The sequence below is a fragment of the Sardina pilchardus genome, chromosome 19, assembly GCF_963854185.1.
Source record: "Sardina pilchardus chromosome 19, fSarPil1.1, whole genome shotgun sequence".
In the NCBI taxonomy this organism is placed as follows: domain Eukaryota; kingdom Metazoa; phylum Chordata; class Actinopteri; order Clupeiformes; family Clupeidae; genus Sardina; species Sardina pilchardus.
In genome coordinates this window covers 6,413,360-6,441,207 of record NC_085012.1, presented here as the reverse complement: position 1 = coordinate 6,441,207, position 27,848 = coordinate 6,413,360, and the positions used below count along the sequence as shown (strand labels likewise).

The window sequence follows — 27,848 nt, the reverse complement described above, 5'->3', positions numbered from 1 at the left end:
GGAAAATACGGTACATTAACTGATTTTCAGGGGATGATTTATAAGGACTTGAAATGAAGCTGAACTTGAATCCAGTGGCAGAAGGGACTGAAATGGTCATCTGTTCTAGGTAGGCTGTTTCGCCTGCAGTTAATCTGATCACACCATTTCTTGAAACTAACAGATTCACCACCAGCTGGAAACTTCTCACTTGAGTTCACATATCAAACCCGTCGTCAAGCTAGTAACCACACCGATAATCAAAGGTCTCTCAGTTTGAACTTGCCCCACAACATAGCCAACAAAATACATATTTGAAGTGAAGCAGGCTATGCCACTAAAATTTTCATTGTGTTTCAGCAATATTTTAAGGGGACTTAAGTGGATTATGTTAAAGCAACACTGAAGAGTTTTTCGCACCTTAAAATAATGTTTCCAAAATCATTTCAGCAGTTCATCAACCCGTAATATTTCTGCATTCACTTCGCGGCCCCTCTGTCGGCTATAACCGCACTATAACTTTACCAGTTCGGGTAGCATACCTGTAGTTGATTAAATAAGAAACTACAAATTTGACTTGCTACGAAGTCGCAATACAAGATATTTTCACAAAATCATGCAACATAGCCTACTCTACCTTGTCTGTGGACATCATTAGGCCTACTTGCTGCTGGATAAACAAATAGCGTGCATGAGACAGAGAAAACGTGCTTTATATAGTGTTGCTTTAAATATTCCTATTATAACAGTGGTGTTTGACAGGGGCCCAAGCCTATCAAGAGCCTAAAACGTTGGCCCCCTCAGGAGAGGATGCAAGCTGCAGCCTACACAAGACACAACTTCTTCTGAACCTTAAAGTGGGAAACTCTGTGGATAGCACAACATAGGCCTAAATACCTCTGGTCTGTTGCAGACAGTCTGTCACTTCATTCAACTCTCAACTATGTTTTTATGTAGGCTAAAGCTGAGTGAAAAGAGGTAAAACATGGGCTTTTCTTTAATCTTAATGAGTAGAAAAATAATTATTGGAGAACATCTTTTAAACATGTAGCCTATTTTTTTTCATATTTTTTCTTTATGTGCATTCAACTAGCCTACTTTGAGATAATCATGAGTGCTTGATTCAATAACTTTTCATTAAGGGTGAGCACAGTCATGAATTATCATTGCATCAGAGATTTATTTTTTGGTTTGTCTCCCCCAAAAAACCTATCAAGGTATACTTTGCTCATCTCCCAAAAAATAAATCTCTGGAGCAATGATCATTCATGTGAATGGGCTCACTAGGCTACACCAATAAGTAGGCTACACCTACTCTTGCAAAATAAAAATGTGTCATCGTTCATTTGTAGGCTATGTAGCTTGCCTGTAGCCTATTGGTTGCTGGTGAATTCAATGCCGGAAGTGGTAGACTACTGTCTTGATTGTCAACTATGTGCTCCAGTAGGCATGCTGATTGTGATGTTTGTAACCAATCAGATGGCATTTACGGGCGTACAAACTGATGTCTGTAGGCTACAGGAAGTCAGAAAATGATCAGTTTTCTTAACGGGTTATAATGTCGCATTCATCTCAGCTTCTGTAATCGGCATGTGTCAGGAGATATTTTTGTAAACATCAAGTGATTCATTACTTCCACTGCGCATTTTGTGTTTGACAGAACTAACAGTATAACCACTGACGGTAAGCACGGGGCACATACATAGGCTATAATGCCAGCGAACGAGATGTGTGCTAGTTAGCCGTTTTTGTTTGCTTCATCAACGTTAGATTTCGTCATTAAGGATACAAATATCTGTTTTATCTGTCATATCTTTTTTTTACGCAGTAGTTCCGTAGTTCCTCCATTAAATCTCCCACCGCATGTTGACACTAGTATGTGGTATTGGTTGTGTCGGTGCAGAAACTGGGGTTCGTTAAGCTCATTTCGAGACTAGTCCGCCCATTCATTTTTGCTTCTTGGTCTCTGGGTATTCGAAGAGCTCTGATAAATATGTGTTACAATCCTTTTGACTATTTCTTTCATCTAACTCCTAATGATGACTTTCTCGGCATTGAGACAGATGGGGGAGGTGGAGTTATCCTGCCTGGCCTATGTGAAGATGTATCTACACGCTTGCTTGTTTCCACGGTGCAGCGTGAACGGCCTGCTGTTATCATCCAATCCAGCAGGGGGTGGTGTGTGTGTTACAGATTGTGTACCTCTGCTACACTCTCACCTGCCCCTAGCACCCATCACCCAGGTTGCCCTCACACAGGTAAGCCAGTGCTTTGATGTAATAGACTGCCTGCAGAGATGCCATTTGTTTTATATTTGGTCCTATTGGTCTATGTTTTGTATATTGTCGATACATTATTGTATATTCTCTGTACTACTAAAGCACACCACCGGCCGGAACCAATTTCCTTGTGTGAACACTTTGCTGAATAAATCTGATTCTGATGGCAATGTTGTGAATAGAATATACTCTGAGCGCAATTGCTGCAGAAAGAGCTTATAGGGATGTGTTGACTTTAGATGTGAATAAATAAATGGTGATATTGACACTTGCAATGTCTTCTTCAATGCAATGCATTATCTTCAGGTGGATGTTTGGTGTGCACAGACACAGCAGAGGATTGTGGGATACTATCAAGCCAATGCGTGCATATCAGATAGCAGGTGTTTCATCATTTTTCCCATCAGAACATCAGTATGCTGAATATTGAATGTTGAAAATGCCTCAGCTTATAGTTTTTATCTCTTGCAGTCCAACACCCTGTGCCTTGAAGATCGCAGATAAGATCGCTGAGCAGTGTAGTGGAGCAGTGCTTCTTATGGTAAGACTGTCTTATTTGAATACACTGGTAGTACAAGCTACTGTTATTTATTGGATTCAATTACAAATTAATCAAATGCAGTGTTGAACAAATGTAATTAGTTCTAAGTAGATACAGTGCCCTCCATAAGTATTGGAACACATGCTAAAGTTGACTATAAAGAGGAATATAAAATATAAAATAAAAATGTAGGCCTACCCTTATGGAGGGCACTGTAGTTAAGTTTGGATGAAATGTGAATTTTTGATGTGGGACATAAAATAGCTGAAGCTACTCTGTGTTTCTTTAGGATGTCTTGGAGAGCTACAGTAAAAAGTTAAATACTTTTTTTTTTATTTTTTAGATTGATGGTGCCAAAATGTCTCCAGGATACCGGGTACCTCCAATAGTGATGTATGAGCGCAAAGACTCCCGCTGGTTACTGAAAGACAAACACACGTAAGACATACTGTACATATTAATATCTTATTTACATGTTATTCTCACTATCTACTCTACCATTATTTTGCATTACTATTTTATTATCATTATTATTATTATTATTATTACTTACTATCTTTACTATGAATCTTTAAAGTTATTTTATAATTATTTTACTTCACTATTATTTTTATTTTATCTTATTTTACAGCACTTTGGTCAACTGTTGTTTTTTAAATGTGCTATACAAATAAATTGACATTGACATATGTACTATATGAAGGATGGGAGGGGACTACACTTTTTTTTTTTTTTTGGAGGAACAAAACATACAGGACGTCATCCTATGTATTTATTGTGGTTGAATGAACAACTCTGATGGGTTCAGGTCTTTAAAGGAAAGATTCAGAGTTAATATAACCTGTCTATTTATGGATGACTTGAGTTCAAACTTTCGTTGGGGAGCAAAATTACCTTAATTGGAGAAGTTCTGTGCTGAACCGTTTTCGATTTTCTTCCAGTGTTGTGTAGATATAGCTGAAAGTAATGTATGTTTGTATTGTAAGATTCAGTGAGATCCGCGCAGCAAGAGGTTGAACGCGCCCACAAATTTGACGTTACCAGACTTTTCAAGATGTCACCTTGCATTGCTGTGTAGACAAGCGATAGGCAACTTTTGACGCTTGTCAGTCCCACCCCTAACCTCATACTGGAAATGCAGACCAAATAGCCCCATCCCTGACCTACATGGCTGTACATCCCAGTCAATTTGTTTCCCGTTATGATTTCTGTGCAAGCAGCTAACTAGAAGCACACTGGCTACATTAACATCACTGCCAGCTCTAGCATGGCAAGCTAATGCTCGTTCCCCAATTTAATTTGCTCAAATTTACACCAGCCATAATGCCAAAAGTACAATACTTTCATATATTACTTTCACAAACCTTGATCTTCAAGAATTACTAACGTTGAAGTTTAATTGAATTTGCTGTGGGACTAGAGATGTTATTGCTCATTCTTCCAAATTGTCTGAGTCATTTATTAACTCATTAAATGAAAACCCAGCTCATGTAAACATTCTTTCCTCTTTCAGGGTAATGCTAAGACAGTGGGAAGAAACACGTTCAATAGCCAACCAGCTGCTGGACTCTGGAGATCACACACTTTTGGTGGATTTTGATAGCCATTTGGATGATATAACAAAGGACTGGACCAATCAAAAACTGAATGCCAAAATAGCAGAACTAGCATCTCCCGTCAATGGGAATGTGTGATTTTATGTACAGGTGTATAGGTATGGGTGTAGAAATGGACATTAAATAAACCTTATGAAAAACTAATGTGAAATGTTCCTAAACTTTTAAAATGATTTTCATTGATTAGATTTGTTGTAATGTACTATACATTGTGTTATACTTTACCAGATGCTGAAATAGGTTAAATATGTATTTATTTTTTAACATACACACTTAAAAACCATTGACAAACAACTATATGTTTTTGATAAATACAACAACAAAAAACCCTTCTAGTTAACATGATCCCTCTACTAATTCTCTGTGCCTTTCAGTAAAAGAAATTGTTGTAGTGGTCATTAGAAAGTACAAAACAAATTAGACCAATCTTTACTCCTTGTGGTTTGTGTTACTGTATCCATACACCTGTTTAAATATGCTTTTAATTTACATTTTGACCAACTAATAACGCGTCATTGTCTTCTTTGAAACATGCTGGAATGTTCTGATGAGATTACATTTCACTATTTGTGAGATATTCAGCTTTTTGTGATTGACACAAACTAGAATATGTACAGTAACACATTTAAATGCACAACAGAGAGCACAAGGAATTCAAAACTTTGGCCTGTTATCTGCTTTTTGATTCATTCATCACCATTATAAACTCAATGGCGGTCATCACTTTCATTTACACTGCATTGTCACTAAATCAGGAACTCGATCTTGTATCATCCCCTTGTCCAATTAATACTAATGTCTATGGGAGCAGGGAGTGCAAACCCCTTACTTACACCTACTATAAGCCACTTTGAGCCATTACAATCAACAATAATCCTAATGACAAACAGGCATACCCACAGCTAATTTCACAAAGAATTATGCATTTAGGAAGGTAGTCCTAGTTACTACTGTAGGTGATGCATTAGATCTGAAATACACATTTGTGCTACATTATAGTTAGACAACCAAGGTTTGCATTCTTACTCCCTTCCTGTGTTTGAGGCAAGACGTAATACAAACACTTCTGAACTCAATTCTAGATTGCCAAAAGAAACTGGTCTGAATTTAATGCCTACAGAGAATGTGCGGCTAGGGATTAAAGTGGTTGTTCAATTTCATCATGTCAATACATGTCCATATTTTTTCTCTCATTCCTCACTCAACCACAAGGCTCGATACTTCTGCGAAGTTGGACAGCACAAATATGAAAACAGTACATTGAGCTGTTTTGGGGTTGGAAGAAGGTTGGAGTTTTCTAGTTTAAGTGTTATTTCCAGTCTTTGAATCCAAGAAGAGTCAGTCAAAAATACCACCTGTAGACCAAATCCCTCAGTGTAAAGTGCATGGACAGACATTAATTTCATGTAGTGCTTGTGCCGTTGCCGTGGTAATGCTTCCACTGGTACACAGGGGTGGGTGCTGTCACTCAGGTGATACCTTTAAGACTAGGGTATCTGGATGAGATTGAGGGTGACTTCTCCAAAGTTTTCGAGGATGGACACAGACTCCTTGATGGTGTCAACCTCCTTGATCTGCTGTTCTGCCCAGGGAAAGGAGATCTGATGAAAAAGAAAACAAGAATCAAGAGGAAGGATGGGTGAGTGAGTGAAATTAAGGAGTAAGTGGCTTAACGCACACATCAAAGTTGTTTAGACTCATCATTAAACACACTGTTTCAATGTAATTACTGCATCAAAATGTCTCATCATGAAGTCTGTAATTACTGTTCAATACATTGATCAGAAAAGTCTGGAACTGATTCTGGCTAAATTCCAGTGTCCATACCTTTACAATGATGAGCTTAGTAGCGGAGTCATCTGAACCGAAGAGCTCCTCCCCAAAGCACATGATGATACTGCTCTGTGGGACTGGTCCTCCATTCGTTTGATAGTCTTGCAGTTCTGTGTCCAAATCGCAAAATGCAATTGTGAACGACAATAACAAGGCAAACATCCTTCAAATGAAACAAGGATTACTGTGTACTGCAGGCAGCACCCCTGAGATCACTCACTAGCCACGTTTACATGGACAGTTTTTTTTGTCATTCCGATAAAACTATTCCGATTTAAAATGTTGTGCCGTCTATTTACATGGGGTACATTCTATTCCGATCAGGTGCTTTCAAGCGCTTTAAAATCTTTGATCGAAATAGCCGTTGTTGCCTACTTTTCATTGGGAAGATATAGCAGTCACTCCGAATGACAGTATTGGTGTTCATTCGGAATAGGAACGGACTACACCACCTCTTCCATTCCTATTAAAATTCAGATCGGATCAGGAGTTTTCATTCCGATTGAGGTGTTTATATGACGATATTTATTCCGATTGAGCTGTTATTCCGTTTCTAATGTGTCCATGTAAACGGAGCTATTGACAGAAATCACTCACGTTCTGATTGTTATGTACTGCAGGCAGCACCCTGAGATCACTGACAGAAATCACTCACGTTCTCGAAACGCTTCCCTGCTGAACACCATGACTGGCTCTGCCGTGCGCTCCATCTTGTTGACAGAATCGGGGGCGTCAGTATGAGGTCCCCTCCAGAAGACCCGTCCTTGGCAGTAGCGCTTTGCGTACACGCCGCCTCCCGTGGACGTCAGCACCACACCTCTCTCCATAAAGGGTAGCAGGGTGGAAATGGCCTGCATGGCTGGTTCAGAGGCCATTGAGACGGGCGGATCTGGCAGGGGGATCCGGGGGAAGGTGGTCTGAGGTGAGGGAGGGACTGGAGCCACAGGCATGTAGGTGATTCGGACATCGCTTCCCCGAACCTCATGTTTGAGCACCTCCTTGCCCAGGTACTGCACAGAGACCAGGAAGGAATGGGGCGCTGGGGAAGAAGAAAAACAGTGAGCCTGGGCTGACCTGATGCCACAGGGTGTTTAATCAAGACAGAACATGCAACAGAAGCAAACAACTACAAAACTGTGTCTCTGAAGATGTGTCTCATGATGCAGTCCACTGGTGAACACTGTATTACCTGTGGAGGGAGGGGGTGAAGTCGCGATTGTAACATTCAACTGGATTTCTCTGGCTGCAAGAAATGGGATTTTCATGAGCCTCAACTACATCACATTTCTTTTCTGCATCAGGTCAGTACTCTGTTGGAATGAGGTTAAGATAAGGTGTAGTGTCAAGTGAAGAACCGAAACTTACGGCCATCATTCTTCAAGGAAACGGCGGGCTCAGTGACCTCTACAACCTGGGTGCTCAACTCCGAGACCTCCACTTCCAGTTGCTGCATCTAATCAACACATACATAGCCACACATAAGACTACTGACGCTAACAAGGAAATCCAAGCAACAAAACTATGCTTCCATATTCTTTTCAAAACAATTTTATGCTTAAATAATTGGTTTCGAACACATACTGAACCTGGCAAAAAAAAAAAAAACTATGTGATAAAACCTCTTACACCAACTGATGTTAGCCATGAAGTTATTCATAGCAACTTATTATTGTAATTATATTGTAATAGAATATAAATGTTTCAAAAGTTGTATGTGAGAAAACCCACCATGTTGATTTGCTGCACTGCGGAGTGCTCTTCCTTGATCATCTTGGCGGAGAGTTCTTCCTCTTCCTCGCTATCCCAGTGATTCCTCCTCTTCCTCCTTCTCTCAGGGTGTGCCTTCGCCTGGTCTGGTTTTGTGTTCACACACCCTGCATGGGCAAAAGAGGGTGGTTGCTTATGATGGCATTGGTCTCCAGGGAGACAAATTGCAGTTGTGTAACTAACTGGTGTAACTAGCACGTGTCCATTCCAATCTAAAGTGCAGGCAACTTCCACACTCGCTGGCCTACACTGATAAGCCCCTTCTAGAGCAGCTGTGCTGAACATGCTCCTTTTACTGGCATCGTAACCTTTCCCTTAATGTAAACACAAGATATCTACAGGTGTATTGCTATGAGACATATGTTGAAATCAGTGTAAGAAAGAATGTGATCACATTTACCACCTAAGTACAGAAAAACAGAGGAACAAAGGGAGTCTTTAAAAAGTCTTTACTTTGGTCCCCAAAGTCAATTCTCAGTAATGCAAATGTAGGGTTGCTCATGTTTTAGAGTTGAATTTGTCCACTTAATTAAAAGGAAGTGTTTCTTTATCGATCTACTGAGAAAAGCAGTAGAGAGCAGGCTGTGGTAATGAACAAGTTAATCTACTCTACTGTATTTTCAGAAACTTCCTCTTGTGGTTTGCATGAACTCTACTGCTACTCACAGTACATGTCCTGGCAGTACAATGTCCGCTTGTCCGTCATGGTTTGATGGCAACATTTACCACACAATTTTATCCATTCAACCAGACATAATGCGACCAGATCAAGTCCAATATTTTGCATACTTGAGTTTGGGTGTGTTAATAGACTGATATTTGCCACCTCAGCCTAAGCAATACAATAATATTGGTGCCATAATGTTTGCTGTAGATTTACTCAACTCTAAGCACCGAAGGCAACTATTGTTTTCGTGGAACTGTGTGCCTTTGTATAGTATAATAAACAGGGAAAAGAGCAGGCTATTGCATCCTAAACTCTATGTGCTACAACTTGTAGCTTAACTGTTTGGATAGTGTGCAAAGAGAGGTAGTTGTTGTGTTGCTACCTTGCTCAGAGATTGGAACCAGACGGTACACTTTATACGGCTCAGATATGTCCAGCTGTGATCTCTCTGTAACCTCACTGAATTCGGGGCTCTTGTTGAGAGCACAGCGGAGACGAGTCTTCCAGGAAGCAGGGTCTGTGCGCCCTGCCTCGGTCAGCTTCCCCTTAAACTCAGCCCAAGCCTGCAGGGAGAGCAAGTTTAGCACACCAGCAAATAACAAGAAAACAAAATTGGGAAGTTTGTTTCAACAATGGGTGTGTGTCTGCATCTGTGGCCACAGCTGTTGTGAGGACACCCCACTCACTTGCCCATTCTTCATAAACCAAAACAAGGGCCAGAATCTTCTCAAACTGACTTGGCCAGCTGAGTGCACACACAGTGGCTATGATGCAGTTACCTTAAAAATGGCAGCATCCTCTTCACTGCGAAAATCTTGTTTGCCTGCATGTTTCCATGGGATGCGGAACATGGTCTTGTTCGTGTCATCCCACACCAGTCCTGGATACTTTCCACTGCTCACCTGTTGAGTTCACAAGCACAAGGGGGTAGGTCTCTATCCCTCCAGCAGTGTAGTGGTGTTTCAGAGATCAGGGGTAATTACAGTAGGCTACTTCCAGTTACCAGCCAGCTACCTCGCTTTGTAGTATAGTCCTAAGCAGGTAAACCCACTGAGCTATAGCGCATCTTAAAACAACAACAACAAAACAGACAACTTACCTGCTCCACCATCCAGGTGCGCAGTCGGCGCGTTGACCGAATTCCTGAAGGCATATCTGCAAATAACAAAGACGGTGTATTTCTTTGGTTAACCTTTGGTAATGGAGTTGCCAACGGTTTTCATGTCAACAACACAGTTCTCCTCGACCGACTAAAGCATGACCAGTGTCACTGCATGAACGTTAGCGATAACGATGAGCGATAAGTCATTTCCAACAACTTCAAAAAGAAAAAAAAAAAACCCATCATAATATCATACTCAACTTCACACGTCAAAATCAGATAGATACGTACAGTGAGTTAAAATGTGCACGATACTCTACAAAAATATGTTTCTCTATGTCTGACATTTACTGTATACATTTTTTTACATTTTATAAATCGCAATCAGTTAGCTTCTTAACGTACCAGAGAGCTACGAAGCCTTCCCTCCGTCGAAAAGAACCTAGCGATCCCACTATGACAGTCGAGGAAGTTCCTCTGGTTCCAGGCTCCCAGACCTCAGCAGCTAGTGTAGAAAATAACCAAGCCTTTTCCCAGAAACCACGTGACATTGAGGAAATCTCAGGCATGTATCTTTTGAAATCGATAGATGGCGGTGTTTAGACATCTCTTGAGAGAAATCAGTTGCTCTATGCATAAACAAACAACTGCAATCTTTTGTTGTTTGCGGGTGATAAAGTGCCAGTCGTGGACTGCGCTAAGAGTAAAACATCCAAAATAAATTGTATCTATGCTATGCTTGTATTCTCACATTTCTAATGTAAACTGTCAGTTATAAAAGTTACATTTTAAAAGAGAAAATTAGACCTCAGTGTGTGTCATTTCTGCATTCATTTGTCGGATCATGAGACATTCAACCAAAAAAAATAAATGGAAGACATTTTTTGTATGATTTTACACAAGACACCTTTTATTTAAATCACGTTAGCATGTTTTAGTTGTTTATATTGATATAAATATCAAAACCCACTTTCTCTTTGTGGATTTAGCTTTCATGTTGGATCTTTCAAAAATAGTAAAAAGATAAAACAGGATAAACAGGAGTTATTTTTTTCGAGGAACCTTGTCTCCAAGTGGAATCTCCAATATTTTCTAAAATGGAAAAACAAACACACAGACAAATCACATCAGTATATTTCAACTACCAGACTCCCACAGAGTATACTGCAATACACGAGAACCTCCAGTCCACACAGACTATAGTCACCTGCAAAAGCCTTGCATGGTACACTCTCTGGTCCTCTGCCTCCTGCGTTAGGTCAATTTGGTGTCTCATACAGGCAGCCTTCAGTTCTGTCTCATCAAACAGGTGAGCTGGATCCAAGGTGTGACTATTGATGAGACTCACCAGATACTCGCGGTAGTGTTTCCTACAAACAAATAAAACAAACAAAAATGGACATGTCTCTAATATTTCTGACATGGAAGAGGTGGTTATAGTGATACACAAGTTCAAGACAGTCTCTCAGGAGGAGACACGGCATGTTAAACAGCAGCATTACATGGCATTTGATTTATCATCAACTGAATTCTCAATTGCTGCAGTTCCTTGTGTTTTTAAAGCATGTGTTTTTAAAACATAACTGTGTAGACATAGCCCTGTCAGTTACAGCCAAGGTATAGTCATGCCACTATGTTGACCTATTGCCCACTAACACACCCAACTCCCAACTCAAACTGATGATCAGTCATCTTTTTACTCTGCTTTGTTTACACAAATTACATTAGGGACATTTACAAGTCCCATCTGGCAACTTCAATCAGCCTGTATCACTTCAATTAGTGGCTATACTGATTTATGGGGGTCATCCCTATGTTCCCCGGCTCCTATGTTCCCTGTTTTTCCCCAAAAGGGTCCTATGTTTTCCCGGTTGCAATACATACCGGGGAACATAGGACCCTTTTTGGGAAAAGCGGGGAACATAGGACCCTTTCTAAAATTTAAGAAAAAAAGGGTCCTACGTTCCCCGGTCCTATACAAAGTGGGGAACATAGGACCCGGGGAACGTAGGTACGCTCCCGATTTATGAGAATATGTAATGTGCTGGTGGTGAGAGGACACTGCAACTCACTCGCACAGTCCTGCCTGTCCAGGCTGGGCCTGACTCCCACAGGGAGAGTCCATGTGCTGCCCACCCTCATCCTTCTGTTCCATCACTCCACACGTGCCTGAGGAAAGGAAAGAAGGAATGTGAGGGATCACTCTAATCGAAGTCATAAAACAACAAAAAAAAAGAGTGTGAAAGTGAGACTGGAAAAGCACAGAGAGAAGTACAAGAGTACAATTGTTTGTAGAAGACTGATGCTGAACAGTTCTTGCCATACCAGCCTGAGTGCCATTTGGTGGGTTTGTGTTGAACTCGACTCCATTTCTCTGTTGAAATATGGTTAAGCTTTAATAGGTTGCCATGATTTACTAAATCAAATGACATCTTTTTGGCAAAACAAAAAAGTGAAACCATTACATTCATGGTTTCATTCAAAGCCTACAACAGACACAATCTCCTTAAAAGGTTTGAGGTTGGTGCCGATACTGTTTCAAAATCAAATGTGCAATTCTCTGACTCCAAAAGGGGAAACATGCAATTGCTTAACTGTCCCCAGACACTGTTCTCAGTAAACCGCCTCAATGCTCAACATCACCCTTGCTTAACCATCTCCTCTGTTCGCTGATTGGTTGAGGGCTTCATATTGTAAGGAGGGTGTCTACACTACCATCTCAGTGGGAACTGAGCTAAAAGCAGTAGGTGAGCAGAGCCAGGGGGGTCATCCCTATGTTATTTATAGCATCTATTTATTTATTTTGCTTATTTATTTATGTAGTTGAATGGACACTTGAGCACAAATGCTTATTTATGAGTACATGACAATTAACTTTGAACTTGGTCCCATACAAAGTGGGGAACATAGGACCTGGGGAACATAGGTATGCTCCCAAGCCAGGCTACTGCCATGTAGCATCTCCTCAGCTCTCCCTCGTTCTACCTGGAGAAGCTCCTGCAGTCTTTTAGGCTCCCAGTCCCGCAGGTAGAACAGGCAGTCCCTGGGGTGGTGGGCATGCAGCCCGGTGACAGAGCACTGGATCACAGTACAGCCAGTCTGCAAAGGAGACACACTTTGTTCATGTATGTTGGTAAACAACTTTATGAACGCACAACCGAAAGCAACTCAAGAACAGTGTTGCCAGACTGGGCGGGTGCCCGCCTTTTTGACTTCATTCGGCGGGGGGAAATAAGCTCTAGGCGGGCAAATTTGAATTTGAATTTGAATGGAATGGTTCTCTATGACAAAAACGCTGTTGGGCGTTTTTTTCCTGAAGAGGGCGGGGTGATTGGGCGGAAATCACTCATCCTGATCTGGCAACACTACTCAAGAAGACCCACACAGCACAATCATAGTTACCTTGTGGAAAGGATTGTTACAGCCACTGCAGAACTCATATCGACACTGGGTGCAGGTGAAGTGCATGCATCCTCCTCTGGTTAAAGCATACTGGTACCTACAGTTGGGACAGACTAAGGAGACATTATGTGCTTATTATTAGCTATGATTGTATTGTGCATGCTTTGACTGTGTTGTTTTCTTTTTCAAAATGATGTCCCTATTATACTATGCATGCATCACTGTTATAGACCCATAGGCACTCACTGATTCCATTGTCTCGCAGGTAGCCAGCGAGTCCCTGTCTTTGGTATTCCGGGTCATTCTCTCGCTTCCAGGCTTGGAATGCCTCACAGGACACCCCATCATGCTGATCTTCCCACTGAAAAGCACGATCAGCAGGTCACTTTTACACATGGCAATCTCTATGTGACGCAGCTACATAAGTACAGGACAGGAGTGGGAATCGCAAAGTATCTCACACGTCCATATGGTCACAACAGTTTGGCCACAATAACCATACTCAGCGCATTGCAACAGATTTATCTATGATACGTCGCCATATCTGTCACAACTGCATGGAAACAGTGTACAAAGTGCATACAGTTCAAGATTAGTGCCTCTAATATAAAGTAACTTGGCATTGTGTATAGGATTACCCTCATTAATTTGATAAGCACCACCACAAGGATACACGTAGTGATTCTGGTAAGTTAAATTGGCCAAAGAGTTCATATAGAATATGACTTGCAGAGTGCTATATTTTACAAACTCAATGCCGAAAAAGTCAACCTTCTATTTAATTAGTTCTTGTTGACAGCCATGTCATCTAACAGAAAACTGGTTTGCCGACTTCCAAGTAAACTAGTGCAGAGAGCCCATACAGTCATCCAGGGAATGTCTTTTGAAGGAGGGCCTTGGATATTTCAGGAAACAAATAGCACAATTAACATCACATACTTAAAGGTTGGGTACGGAATTCGCAAAACGGCCGGCAGATTTTGAACATATACAACCTCAAGTCCCGCCCTCCATGGACGCACATTCATGCACGAATGAGAATTCAGATGCCCAGGCTAAATGAAATGCCAGCCTGGCGTCTACAGCACTATGAGCTCTAGTCTCCATACAATCGCTCCATACAATCACTCACATCAACTTCACATCAACTTCCCCAATTACATTACATCGCTCACATCAACTTCCCCAATTACATTACATTGCTGCCTTAGTTTGTATAGAAATGAAGTGACACATACAACTAGAGGGGAACATTATGGGACGTGCAGCAGGCCTAGTTAGTTTCGTTTCAGCACTGACTCGCGGTCAACAGCAGCTTTCGTGCTATGTGCACGAAAGGGTCGCGCGTGCGGGGGGGAGGAGGAAGAGGAAGACCGTTAGATTGACAAATGAGCTGTGGAATGATGGTATGGGGTTTAGAACACTATTGGCTGGAGCTTTTCGAGCCCTGCCCGTTCCGCAGATGATTGACGTGTTTAATTTCCATTTCAGTGCTTCCAACTCAGTGGCTGTAAGTGGGTTAGGAATAGGATTTCAAGTGATTTTGCAAAAATGGCCAAAAAAGCTAATTCCATACCCTACCTTTAAACAGTATTTCTTCAAAGAGGAAGAGTCCAGGTGCTAAAATGGCCTGTACGCAGGGAAAGGGACGGGGCGCGCTCCCATAAGGGAAGCGCTCATAGAGACGGGGGTGTTTCAGTTTATTTGTTTTATTTGTTATTTTGGGGAACTGTAGCAAAGTCTGGATGATTGCACATGCATGTTGTTAAGTAGTGTGTTGTGCGCATATAGTGTGTAGCCTAAGAGGATATGGGGTTGCGCTGATTGATTGTTTGTTCTGTTTGGTTGGCGCCAATAGAATATAATGGTATGGAGCGTTTTAGTCTGAAATGGCCTCTGTCGTGAGAGGGTACCTTGTGTTATGTATGGTGCGTGAAGGGCCTAGCTATTGGGCATTGTCCCATGTTTTTGTTTTTCGTTTGATCAGTGTTTTCTTTTGCTTATTATGTCATGTCTAACCTACCGGTAGCCTAATAAAAAAGGAAGTTTTCTTCTACTTGGCATCTCTCGACCTGAGTCTCTACATCTGCACGGACACATTATCACATTTTATCAATGTATAAGCTGCGGCTATTAGTTGGAAAATTACTGCATCTCCGCCCAATCAGCAGAGGGCGTTCCCAAGAGCAATTGCATTTAAGTTTCAAGCCTATCGTTATTGTTGTGTCCCCCGTGGTTATCATACGTCATTACTAAACGTTAGTGATTGAACTCCAATGAATTCAAACTTCAGACAAGCGTCTACAAACCAGGAAATAAACATTTGCCAATAGATCTAGGCCAGACTCTCCAGGCTAGAATGGGACCTCATTCCATTCTCAAATTCTTGCAACTGGTTTACATAATGTTGTTAAAGGTTGGGTAGGGAATTTGCAAAACGGCCGGCAGATTTGAACATATACAACCTCAAGTCCCTCCCTCTGGACGCACATTCATGCATGAGCGAGAATTCAGATGCGCGAGAGCGAGCCAGGCTAAATGAAATGCCAGCCTGGCGTCTACAGCACTATGAGCTCTAGTCTCCATACAATCGCTCACATCAACTTCCCCAATTACATTCTTTATTCACCTCCAAAGGGTTGTAGGTAATAGTTCCACAAATCAAACAAGGTAGATGATTGCATAGCTTACATTATGGTAAAAGCACCAATTAGGCTACCAGCCCTTTCGTTCGGAAATTCTACAACAGTGCATTTTCATACACCAAAATAACATTACATTACAACCTTACATTAGCACAATTAACAGCAGTATTTCTTCAAAGAGGAAGAGTCCAGGTGCTAAAATGGCCTGTACGCAGTCCAGATTGGTCTAATTGGTGTCTTATTGGGTGCATCATGGAATGAAAAACATGATTACAGTAATTTCCTGTGTATTAGCCACATTGTGTATAAGCCACAGGAGAGTGTTTTATGCAAGTTAAAAGAAACAAAACCATATTAATACCATAACCTCATAGCTGATGAAATTTTGCAAAAATCAATGTATACGCTGCGGCTATTAGTTGGAAAATTACTGCATCTCCGCCCAATCAGCAAATAGAGGGCGTTCCCAAGAGCGTGTCAAGCCTTTCGTTATTGTTGTGTCCCCCGTGGTTATTATCATACGTCATTACCAAACGTTAGTGATTGAACTTCAATGTATTCAAACTTTAGACAAGTGTTTACAAACCAGGAAATAAACATTTGCCAATGGATCTAGGCCAGACTCTCCAGGCTAGAATGGGACCTCATTCCATTCTCAAAATTCTTGCAACTGGTTTACATAATGTTGTTAAACAAAGAGGTGAAGCAACACAGTGGTAGAAATGTTTTTCATTCATATTTTACAAAGCGTCACAACTTTTTCGGAATTCGGATTTGTATCAATATTTTGCCCCACCCCTAGCACTGGAAGCATTCAATATGGCGTCATAATTTCCACGATGCATGTTGCTGTTGAAAGATACTCACAGGTTTCTTGCACTGGGCACAGAAGCTCTTTTGGCAGCTCAGGCAGGTGACCTTAAATTGGATACCATCGTTGATGAAGCCATTCGTACACTGGGAGGAGAAGGAGAGATGCTTTAGCGATGGCGGATCATAGAGAAAGAGGAGAGCTCACTCTGTGGTTCATCAGTGATTGCTAGAGAGGTGCCATGTTTTCAATGGACAGGCACTTTCCCTTTCCCCTTTCCCTTTAATGTTTTAGTCCATGTGCTGTTAGTCCCCTTCCATCCTAAGGACCACAATGGAAACAAGCCTGGGCTTTATTGTGTTTGTATATCCTTTTGAACACTTGATGTTTTTCAATAAAGCTCCAATCAATCAATCAATCAATCAATCAATCACTGCCCTGAACTTGAATGAGCTGATCTGAGAGCATTCTGTAGATGGACCTAGAGGTGAGCAGTTACTCACGTGAGTGCACCACAGGAACTTAGGGTCCTGCATGAGGGCGTGTTCCGTCAGCCTCTTGTGGAAGAGATCAAACACATCTCTCGCCAGGCAGTCCCGCAGCTAGAGGATGAGAGAGTCAGTCACTGGTCTTTCTAGACTGCAAACAAAGAACCACCAAGTCCACAGCACTACGCATATAGTACCAACTACCAACTTCCACAAATGTGCACTTCACACTCTTGGGTGAAGGATCTGACTATAAATACACAACAAATAACTGGAAGGGTCCCTTCCTTGCATACTCAATATAATAGAGTTTGGTTGTTTTCTGTTACTTCTCCCATCCCAATGCCATCCCATCCCATCCCATCCCATCCCATCCCATCCCAATCCCAATCCCAATCCCATCCCAAAGCCATCCCATCCCAATCCCAATCCCAATCCCATCCCATTTCCTCCTCTCCACTGACCCCCTTACCACCTTGCGTTCTCCCTGCTCCCTCCTACCTGAATATCTAGAGTGGAGAAGTAGTTGTCAAGATGCTCTGGGTCATTAATGTCTGGTTCCTCACAGTTTGGACACACCATGTCTCGGATATGCTTGTCTCTGATGGCAATAGTGAAGTGACGAGTAAAGCACTCGCTGCACATTAAACACTGACATGAAGTCAGAGACTGCATCTGCAAGATGAAAGACAACAGTGATAGCCCCCACATGCACAAACACATAGGACATGCCCATTTACACATCTGTGACATCTGTGCTTGTGTGTGTGTGTGTGTGTGTGTGTGTGTGTGTGTGTACCTTGTTCAGAGGAAAATTGCTGTAGCACATAGTGCACGAGTTGTTCAGCATGCGTCGGATAAAGTCCCGATCGTGGCTCTCTTTGACAGCCTGCACTACGTCCTCCAGAGAGTAGTCCATCTCCGGCTCCTGCAGCAGAGACAGCGCCAGCTCACAGCGCCCCCAGCTGGGCAGATCATAGAGCGCCAGCAGCCGGCGACACATCCTCTACAGGGAGAAGTGGAGAGAGCCACAGAGACAGACATTATTGGCTTTAACTTGCAGTTTAACAGTTTCTTTAATAAAACAAACTAATGCTAAATATACAGACATGAGAGACAGAGGTTGTGTCTCAAACCACATACTTCTGTCAGTTCACTGCTAGTGTGCACTGAGCACTTACTTACATTGCGCTCACTTTTTCGATGGTTAGTATTGTCCCAATATCTGCACTATATACTTAAACAAAGTACTTGAAGTGTCCAAGTAGGTGGTTTGAGACACAGCCAGAGTCGCCATATCACCCCTCCACACATAAATGTATAATTGAAGTAATTTCCTGTGCATTAGCCACAGGACAGTGTTGTATGCAAGTTAAAAGAAATAAAACCCTATTAATACCATATCAACTGCCCCCGTGAATTAACCTCAAAGCTAAAGAAATTTAGCAAAATCAAAGTATAAGCCGCGGCTAATAGTTGGGAAACTACGGGTAACTGACAAAAACATAGCTCCAAATGTTATTAGCAAAAAAAATGCACATTAGTCAGCATAAGTGAAGAGTGCACAAACCTGTTTGTCTGGGTTGTCGAGGTCGATGGGGGCCTCTGGAAGAGTGCTCCACACGCGTTGGTGAAAGGGCTCCAGGAGGGGGCGCTGCAGGACAGAGAGCGCCCCGCGTATGTCACCGCCACTCTGCCTCAGGGCTGATTCACACTGGGCCCGGCTCTGGAAGCCCAGTGAATGCAGCTCCTGCATCTACAACATAAGATACAGGTCAACACACACAGACATACACACACACACAGACACACACACACACACACACACACACACACACACACACACACACACACACACACACACACACACACACACACACACACACACACACACACACACACACACACACACACACACACACACACACACACACACACACACACACACACACACACACACACACACACACACACACACAGGGCTAAGTATATTGATCAGTATCACACCTATTTGTTTCAAACTGAGAATCATAAGTAACAAAAGAAAATATGCAGTAACAAACAAAACAAACCACCCAAAGTGAGATAAGAGGATTGTTCAGATCTTTAGAGAACACCTCTTCAGCTCGTCCAAGTTACCTTGGCTTGTCTGCTCCTCAACAGCTGCCGCACAGCCTTCTCAGTGTCGCCCCCTGCTGTTAGCCAAGCCTGTTTGGCCTCGGCTCTGGACAGCTGCACTTCCCCGCGCCGTTCTCCCGCCGCTACGCCACTGCTCAGGTCCGATGCGCCCTTCCTCTGCTCCACCGCGGGGTCGCCGTTCCCCTGCGTCTGCTGCACTGACACGGCCATGGCGCAGATTTCGTCCAACAGGTGGGGAAGCTCAGACGCGATCCAGTCACACGGGTTGACGTTGCTGTTGCTGGAGACGCAGAGGGCAGCGTACACCTCCTCTGGGGTCATCCCCCTCTTCTCCCCTTCCTGAGGCACCACAGGGATCACAAGTGTTAAAGAGAAGAGGCAACATATGCTTTTTATACATTATGCATTCAATAGCTATCTATCTTTTTTATAGATACTTTTTTTTTAACCTGTTTATGTTCTGGTGTGCTTTTCTACTGTTGTATCTGTACCGTTGGAGTACAGATCGACTGGGAGTTTGAATTTCCCTTTGGGAACATTAAAAAAAGAAAGAAAGAAAGAAAACTAACTAACTAACTAATTACAATCAAAATATTGACCCATCCATCCATCCATCCATCCAGCTGTCCTCAAGGTGTAAGTGTAGTTGATTGGCCGGTTGATCTACCCACCCTGATATGACTGACAAGTTTCTGGCCCTCCTCCTTCATCTTCTGCATCTGTAGGTGCATGCTCCTGGGCTTCGGTTTAGGCTTCGAGGCTGTAGTGTTGGTGTTGTTTGGTGTTAGTGGGAGGGGCTTATGGCTCTTTCGAGGCTCCTGACGTGGCAGGTTGCACATCTCACAAACCCCTGAGGGCGAGGAGTTGGCAAACGTGCAGTGCTCACACATCCACTGAGAGAGAGAGAGAAAATAAAAGTGTCAGATTGAGAGGAATGTGGAGGGAGCTGGAGAACTTGACTGTTGAGATGCTTAGCACACAGACATGAACAACAATAACATGGATCAGCATACGCTTTTGTAAATCCATTATAAAAACTGAAGTCTGGTTTGGATATCAACCAGTCAGAAATGTCTGTCCCATACACCAAAGAGTATCGTAATTTCCAGACTATTAACCACGGCTTATACACTGATTTTGAAAAATGTCTTCAGCTATGAGGTTAATGCATGGGGGCAGTTAATATGATATTAATATGGTTTTGTTTCTTTAAACTTGCATAAAACTCTGTCCTGTGGCTTATACACAACGCGGCTAATACAGACGAAATTACTGTACATGTGGCAACTAATTTCCCAGTAATAGAGATGAGCAAACAGAGCCGTGACATGAACCTCGTTCTCGCCAAGCAGGACTGGCGGCGTGGTTGTTGTGGGCGGAGCCGGGAGGGGGCGGCTGGGGCTGACCGAGGGCCGCGTGGCGAGACGAGGACGCTCGCACACCGTACACAACACGCTGCCGCCAGGGTTCACCACCGTGCAACTCCGGCACTGCCACTCTGAGAGAGAGAGAGAGAGAGAGAGAGAGAGAGAGAGAGAGAGAGAGAGAAATGTATGTTTACCATGTACTGTATTCCAAACATTCTCTATGTAAATGTATATCTAAATGTTCTGCTTTAGCAATGTAAACATTTGCTTGTCATTGCTAATAAAGCACACTTGAATTGAACTGAATTGAATTGAGAGAGAGAGAGAGAGAGAGAGAGAGAGAGAGAAAGAAAGAAAGAAAGAAAGAAAGAAAGAAAGAAAGAAAGAAAGAAAGAAAGAAAGAAAGAAAGAAAGAAAGAAAGAAAGAAAGAAAGAAAGAAAGAAAGAAAGAAAGAAAGAAAGAAAGAGAGAGAGAGAGAGAGAGAGAGAGAGAGAGAGAGAGAGAGAGAGAGAGAGAGAGAGAGAGAGAGAAAGGAACAACACAGAAAGGAGATAACTATGCAGATCAGGAGATGAGATAGAAACAGCACGGCACAGGAGATGAGAACGCAGAGTGAATATGAGCGTGAGCAGACAGAGAGTAGACAGGTGTGTCTGGGTAACCTGAGATGGTGGACGCCTGCAGTGACTCTTCAGGGCCCGCTGGGGCAGCACTGGCCAGGCGAGGGCATTCACAAGTGGCACACAACACGGCCTGGCCACCATTCACTGTGGTGCACCGGACACACTCCCACGTGGACAAGGAGTAACTGTGGGTACACAGAATAGCTTAGCAAAGGCATGTACAGGAATAACAAACAAGCAAACAAACAAACAAACCCTCCTCGATACTGAATGCTGATTATATTAAAAAATGATTCTAAAATACAAATGTACAATTCAAATTCAAATTGAGCAGTAACTACATAGAGTATGAAATGGTAGTTTTGCTGTTCCTGTAGCTGATGGCTTAACTCATCTGCTATAAGCACTTTACAACTGGATAAAATAGGCTGCTTAACCTGAAATACCCAGAGTCTCCTGGATAATCATTCTTTCAGGTACAAGGACACAAGGGAAACATGTTCATATTTCAAAAGCTTTCAACGAATAGGAGATGGTGGCCTACTGGTCAAAACATGGAATCCCACTGTGACTCTGCCTCACAAGTACAGATCCAAACCAAACACACTGATGAGTGCAACGAGTGGGGGAAAAAAAAGTACATTCTGAATAGATATTTTCACCAATATCGGTCTCTAACCTTAAAGCTTTAAGCTGTGGTGTGGAATTGATCTTCTGTCTCTTGTGTTCCCTACGACTAGGATGGGAATGGTATAGCAGGTCACACTCAGTGCACAGATGTTGGCAGCAGGAGACACAGTGGTCCGACACAGGGGAGACTCCACAGATGGAACAGTTTTCTGAAAGAGGAAAGCTTAAAGTCTTTAGTAATTTCTCAAGAATTAGTGCCATTGTCAGCGATATCTGTGTTTGGTTATGGTACAGAGATGCAATCGTTCGTATTTGTATATTGAGTCTGTAATTGGTATCGGTAGCAGCTTAGTAGTTTGTCTGTTCAGTACTTGTATGCTCTAAAGCAAAACACCACGCATGTCATGGAAGTCATACGGTAGTTGACGGGTGCAGTTTTGCTCACCTTGAACTCTATCTCTTCTGTGACTGGCTCTATCAGGGTGGCGGTGGTATAAGGCATCACAGGCGTCACAAAAGGGCCTTGAGTTACAAGAGGAGCAGAGGAGTGTGGAAGTCCCCCCACACATGTCACACACTTGGTGGGGTCTGAGGGAGGGCCCTTGAGGAGGATCTGGCTGCACTACTAGCTGGGCTGGTGGACTGGGAATAGACTTGGGCTGGATCTTGGGCTGAAGTGGAGGAGATTTAGGGAGAATAACACAGGCATCAATCATGACCTCCTACAATGAGAGAGAGAGGAGAGTGAGTGTTTGCGTGTGTGTGTGTGTGTGAGTGAGAGAGAGAGAGAGAGAGAGAGAGAGAGAGAGAGAGAGAGAGAGAGAGAGAGAGCAAGAGATATGGTATTGACGAGGATGGTTCTCATTCATACTTCAGAATTATGCTGTCCTTGAAGAGCTGGTATAATAGTCTCGAAGAACTCAGGATGGGGATGCACCGCCTTACAGGGAAAAAAAGGAAATATTTGGTCAGTATCATCACCTAACAAGGTCATACGAGACCCCTAGATCACAAAAATAATGATGACCTTCACAAGCATGTCCAACTCTGTGCGCAACATCATGACTTCCACAGTAACCTCTGCCACCCTTTTAACATCAGGCTCTGTGACATCATCAGGAAAGCTAAGGCCATCTGGGAGCTGATTAGTGTATCCATAGAGAGAAAGCACTTCCCGGCCACCCTGCGGGAAAACAAAACCAAATAAAGATCGATTTTGTGGCAGAGGCTGGAGACTAGTATTGTGCACCTCAATCATGATGATTTTCACAAATGCACAAGCAAGATATGTCTGCAGCCATAAAAGTCAGCACTCACACTCACATACATACATACACACACATCAACAATTACAGATGTACTGTATGTTTGCTCAGAGGGTTCCCATCTACCTTAACAGCATCCACAGTGGTCCTAAAGACGGGGTTGTTGTGTTTGACACTGCGCCAGTATTTGGGCCTGTTGGGGTTGGTCAGATTACAGCCATATTTCTCCAGAATACTGACTGCTTTGAGTAAACGTGCAAAGCACTCAACCACCTACAGGGAGAGGGGAGAACATGCTGTAATTGATAAGAAGAGAGCACAAAAGGAGAGAGAATCAAGGAGACAAAAACAGAGACAGACACAGAAAGAAAAAAAATGGAAGTGAAAGGGTAATCAGAAGCCAAGTCTTATATATCCACACACCTCATGTTTAGTTTGTCCAACAGCATTTTCCAAAACCATTTTCTCAGCGTTGATGTGTTGGTACCGCTTAGACAGGGGTAGTCCCACCTCAGCCATTGCTGTGACATCTGCCCTTATCTCTGGGATGGAGCCCGACAAAGCCAGTCGAGACTTTGCCCTCCTTCTGAGCTCCTCAAACTGATTCGAAAGTGCCATAACACCGCTGACTTACAAATGGGGCTTCTAAATAAACACAGGTAGGTAGAGAAGGTTGAGCAACAAGTACAGAGGGAAGGAGACCTCACAGAGTTCCCCTCCACATTCATGCACTTTCATCTACTACCAAGACGTCTAATTTTTTTTATATTGACGTTCTCATTAACTGTCATCACTGATTTGCAGGCAACAAATTGACAACGACCAAAGCTGGCAATGACATCCTAACGTTACGTTAAAACACAAAACATTGTCGCTACGACATGCCACAACTGCGCTTGCATAGCATAGGTTAACAACATGCAAAGGATAGGCTACCACTGGAAGTCTAATGTTAGCTATCCTAGCTAACACTGTAGTTGATATCGAAAGTTTGTTTACAAGACGTTTATGTCGGGTAACGTTATCGTTCTTCCTAAAACTCAAAGGTTGTAAGTAACACATTACCATGAAGACTTCAAGCGTGCTAAAATATGTCCACTTTCGTCAGTGGTCTTGTCACCTTGGGAGGTCTGCTCCTTGAGTGAGATATATTCGGGATGTATATTCACAATTCTGAACCCATGCGGAAGTGCATGATTTCTAGAACTTCGAAATGTTACGGCTTTACAGGAATAATTAAGGTGGTCTGGCTGACATCTCTTTCTAGGCTCATCTCATTGTCATTAAATACACTCTATGGAAACATGCACCGACATTATCTCAAATATCTCAATATCTTAATACCATAAAGTCCTAACAGCCCTTTGGCAGAGAAATAATACTTTACAAGAGCCAACATCAATGACGCCTAAAATCTGGATTTAAGAGTTCAGTTGTACTTCCTTAAACGTTCTTCTTCCTCTGCATACTTAAGTAGGAGGTGGCATCAGGTGCAGCTATCACCAAATCGAAAGTATCAAGAGGAAATTGAGGACAACACGAACTGCGACCTTCTTTTATCGTCTGTGATTGATACTCTAAAAAGTGGAAAATATTGAGCCTATTTAAGATATCATTGTTGTGGGTTCAGTTTTACATACACTGTAACAGTTACTAAGTCAACATGTCTAAAACTTCGGTGCTCAAGATAAGTCGCGAGAATATAGTTAAGGTAAGATGGTCAGCAAGGCAGTTAATTAATTCACAAAAATGTTTTACAGTCCGTGCGCTGAATGTGCATTAAAGTTATTCATGAATGATGGTTATTAAAAAGCTTCGTTATGCTTCATCGTGCTATCAACGTCAAATGTGTGGGCTATAGGCCACGCTGTATGTGAATGCCGAGGGCACAACAAAATACTGATTATTAATATTTTGCTAATAGCGTATGATGCATGAACATAACGTGAACATAACGTGATGATTTGATGTTACAGACTCCATAAACACAATAACCTACACAATTATTCTCTTTGCTATAAATTCATTAGTCATCGCGCAGCAACTGAAATCGAAAGTGTAAACGGCCTGGTATTTCCCTATTGTAGCTGTACGTAGCCATTATCAAATGCAAGTTAGCAAACTCTTAACTTTTATCCTATTCTTTTTTCTCCCCATTCAGGTTGAGAACTTTCGCCAGTCACTCTATCTACAGGTAGGAGCAGAATTCATATTTTCTAGCAGTATGTTGCTGATCTTGAATAGCATACACATGAAGTTTGTAAGACATGTGCTGTTAAATCTAATTGCAATAACATTGGAATCTTCACGTTTATGTTCAGGCTGAGAATCTGTTTTCAAACCACATCCCTAAGAAGATTGCACAACTGGACGACTTTCTCCAGGTATGCATGCGTGACATTAAGGGTAATCCATAGATTGTTTTACTCGACTAATCCCTTTTTCGATGTCTTTTTCGCATCCTTACTCTCAGGACGAACGCTTCTGCATCACAGACCTCTCCTCTATCCATGCCCCCTTGGACATTCCCATCCCAGATCCCCCAGTCCCAGAGGAGGAGGTCAGCAGCACTTTATACACATTCACCTGAGTATGGATTTGGGGTTAGGGGTTGTTATCAGCAGAGGTGGACAGTAGCCTAACTTATTTACTTGATACTGTAAGATTTCCTGCAAGGAGATGCAAATATAATTCATTAACACAAATTATTTTCTTAGGAGATGGAGACTGATAAAGAAGATGAAAAGAAGAAGAAAAAGGGTAATGGTACATTTGATACTTGATAATGTGCTATTCTTGTTATTTTATTTGCATTAATTTTGGCTATTATCTTACAGCTCCAAAATGTGGCTTCATCAAGGGAAATGAGAAAATTGTGAAACTCCTGGACATAGTAAAACCAGAGATTGTGGTTTTGAAGGAGACCTGTATCACAGTAAGAACAAACACATTTTGTCTATTGGAGCTCGCACCTACCTATCTATCTCTCCTCAGTTATGAATAGCATGAGCTGGCACCTCTGGTTTCAACAAATCTTTTAAAAGTATAGCACCTATACAGACACAATTTCAGATTGTTTAGTATGTCAATACATCCAATTATAAATTGTGTTGTCTACATAAAAAGTACATCATGAAGGTGTTCTGACCTGATATCTCTTAGGTATCCTGTTGGATTCAGCACCTCATTCCCAAAATTGAAGATGGAAATGACTTTGGGGTTGCCATTCAAGTAAGAATATTTCCACTTTAATCACTAATTGCTGTAACAATCCATTACATTTCTTTGTATTTTATGTCTCGTTTCAATATTGTTGTTTTCCTCCTTTTCTCAAGGAAAAAATTGTGGAAAGGATAGCTGCTGTGAAGACCAAAGTGGAGGGATTTCAGACTAACATAAACAAGTAAGTGTAAATGTTTCACTTTTTACATTGTTATTTTAAGAATGGCCTAACTACATTCCTTTAATCTCTTCTGGTGATTTTAGATACTTCTCAGAAAGGGGTGACGCAGTTGCCAAAGCCTCCAAAGATACTCATGTGGTGAGATGACCGTTTGGTACATTTGATAGTACTGCAGCTTTTAGATTTTGTTGCGAAACAAATGAGCATTACTAAGTAGGTCTGGGTAGAACATGACATGATTATGGTGTGCTTTACTAACACTTGCTTCCTTGTCCTCTCCCCTTCACACATGTACCACTAGATGGACTACCGTGCTTTGGTCCATGAGAAAGATGAAGCCGTGTACTCTGAGATCCGAGTGATTATCCTGGACATCCGTGGCTTCTATGTAAGTAATCAGGTTGTGTGTGTGTGTGTGGGGGGGGGGGGGGGTTCAAAGCTGAAATACGTTTGTTTTTGTGATTCTATCGAGTAAAGAGAGAGAGTCGTCACACCCAACAACTCTACAGGGTATCAATTTACAGCTTGACCGCAATGACAGAGTCAGGCTGGTTGTTATGGAAGTCAGAGTGCATACTCAAATATAGTGACAACATATTATGCAGTTTTGAGGCGACACTAAATGGTATTGTGCACCTCAAACACACACCCACTCAAATGTAAAGAAGTAGAATGCACAGGAACACTGGAAATGTTACAGTAAACCATAGACCTGGCAAGGCATATTACTTTGAAGACAGGCATTCCATTATTCATACGATCAGCTTTTTATGCTGTAGTTTAAGTTTTGTGCCAACTCCCTTTTAATGTATTATGTTTAAGCCATTTCTTTTTTTTTTGAAAGCCATTGTATGTTTCTTAGTATTACATTGTTTTTAAAGGTTAATAAATTAAAGTGATTTACATCCTGACAATATCACATATAACATAACGTATATTTTTGCCTAGGCTGAACTGTATGACATCATCAGCAAGAACCTGGAGAAAGTAACCAACCCAAAGGGAGAAGAGAAACCCTCCATGTACTGATTTTTGTTTATGTTTAAGCTGGTATTTTGCATTACCAGTGCCTACAATTCCAACATAACTACAGTTTAGTTTTGTTCTCTATTTCAAACCAATAAAACACCCTTCATACAGTGAAATTGTTATGATGTGATCCTTTAAGATTACACAATGTTTATCATAAGCAGGGATCTGAGTTTCATTCAGTTCCTCAATTTAAATTGCACAGGATTTATTATGCAAGATAGGCACAGATAGAACCTTCAACTAAAAAACCTGAGCAGT

The 27,848-nt window shown here is 42.0% G+C and overlaps 3 protein-coding genes across 3 annotated transcripts; 2 read left to right on the top strand and 1 right to left on the bottom strand.

The window, feature by feature from the left end:
* The first annotated feature begins 1,495 nt into the window (after positions 1-1,495).
* On the top strand, positions 1,496-4,559 carry emc9 (ER membrane protein complex subunit 9). Its single transcript, XM_062521818.1, has 6 exons — positions 1,496-1,662; positions 2,043-2,237; positions 2,565-2,641; positions 2,730-2,799; positions 3,143-3,237; positions 4,313-4,559. Exons 2-6 carry the CDS (start codon positions 2,043-2,045, stop codon positions 4,491-4,493), a joined length of 618 nt encoding a protein of 205 aa, XP_062377802.1. The 5' UTR covers positions 1,496-1,662; the 3' UTR covers positions 4,494-4,559.
* A 93-nt stretch (positions 4,560-4,652) lies between these two features.
* irf9 (interferon regulatory factor 9) lies at positions 4,653-24,332 on the bottom strand. Its single transcript, XM_062521890.1, has 31 exons — positions 24,221-24,332; positions 23,579-23,800; positions 23,282-23,428; positions 22,918-23,073; positions 22,762-22,830; positions 22,336-22,612; positions 21,940-22,099; positions 21,300-21,445; positions 20,604-20,767; positions 19,941-20,162; positions 19,270-19,608; positions 18,701-18,886; positions 17,930-18,136; positions 17,632-17,805; positions 17,146-17,244; positions 16,699-16,788; positions 13,433-13,547; positions 13,187-13,299; positions 12,770-12,883; positions 12,110-12,158; positions 11,857-11,953; positions 10,958-11,154; positions 9,782-9,837; positions 9,462-9,584; positions 9,065-9,245; positions 7,977-8,122; positions 7,614-7,701; positions 7,438-7,491; positions 6,904-7,287; positions 6,243-6,358; positions 4,653-6,016 (listed from the first exon to the last, which is right to left on the bottom strand). The coding sequence occupies exons 2-31, from the start codon at positions 23,771-23,773 to the stop codon at positions 5,903-5,905; spliced, it is 4,578 nt and encodes a 1,525-aa protein (XP_062377874.1). The 5' UTR covers positions 23,774-23,800; positions 24,221-24,332; the 3' UTR covers positions 4,653-5,902.
* A 323-nt stretch (positions 24,333-24,655) lies between these two features.
* psme2 (proteasome activator subunit 2) lies at positions 24,656-27,703 on the top strand. Its single transcript, XM_062521502.1, has 11 exons — positions 24,656-24,866; positions 25,317-25,349; positions 25,477-25,539; positions 25,629-25,715; positions 25,873-25,915; positions 25,993-26,090; positions 26,318-26,386; positions 26,491-26,558; positions 26,642-26,696; positions 26,860-26,946; positions 27,507-27,703. Exons 1-11 carry the CDS (start codon positions 24,819-24,821, stop codon positions 27,585-27,587), a joined length of 732 nt encoding a protein of 243 aa, XP_062377486.1. The 5' UTR covers positions 24,656-24,818; the 3' UTR covers positions 27,588-27,703.
* The last annotated feature ends 145 nt before the right edge of the window (positions 27,704-27,848 follow it).

Excerpts from the sequence above, each read along its gene's own strand:
- emc9 (XM_062521818.1), top strand. The coding sequence starts at position 2,043 with ATGGGGGAGGTGGAGTTATCCTGCCTGGCCTATGTGAAGATGTATCTA. Across the intron at positions 2,238-2,564 it reads CCCAGGTTGCCCTCACACAG|GTGGATGTTTGGTGTGCACA; the intron begins GTAAGCCAGTGC and ends CATTATCTTCAG. Across the intron at positions 2,642-2,729 it reads GCGTGCATATCAGATAGCAG|TCCAACACCCTGTGCCTTGA; the intron begins GTGTTTCATCAT and ends TATCTCTTGCAG.
- irf9 (XM_062521890.1), bottom strand. The coding sequence starts at position 23,773 with ATGGCACTTTCGAATCAGTTTGAGGAGCTCAGAAGGAGGGCAAAGTCT. Across the intron at positions 20,768-21,299 it reads GCAGGCGTCCACCATCTCAG|AGTGGCAGTGCCGGAGTTGC; the intron begins GTTACCCAGACA and ends TCTCTCTCTCAG. Across the intron at positions 20,163-20,603 it reads TCCTGCTTGGCGAGAACGAG|TGGATGTGTGAGCACTGCAC; the intron begins GTTCATGTCACG and ends TCTCTCTCTCAG.
- psme2 (XM_062521502.1), top strand. The coding sequence starts at position 24,819 with ATGTCTAAAACTTCGGTGCTCAAGATAAGTCGCGAGAATATAGTTAAG. Across the intron at positions 26,387-26,490 it reads ACTTTGGGGTTGCCATTCAA|GAAAAAATTGTGGAAAGGAT; the intron begins GTAAGAATATTT and ends CCTTTTCTCAAG. Across the intron at positions 26,559-26,641 it reads TTTCAGACTAACATAAACAA|ATACTTCTCAGAAAGGGGTG; the intron begins GTAAGTGTAAAT and ends TGGTGATTTTAG.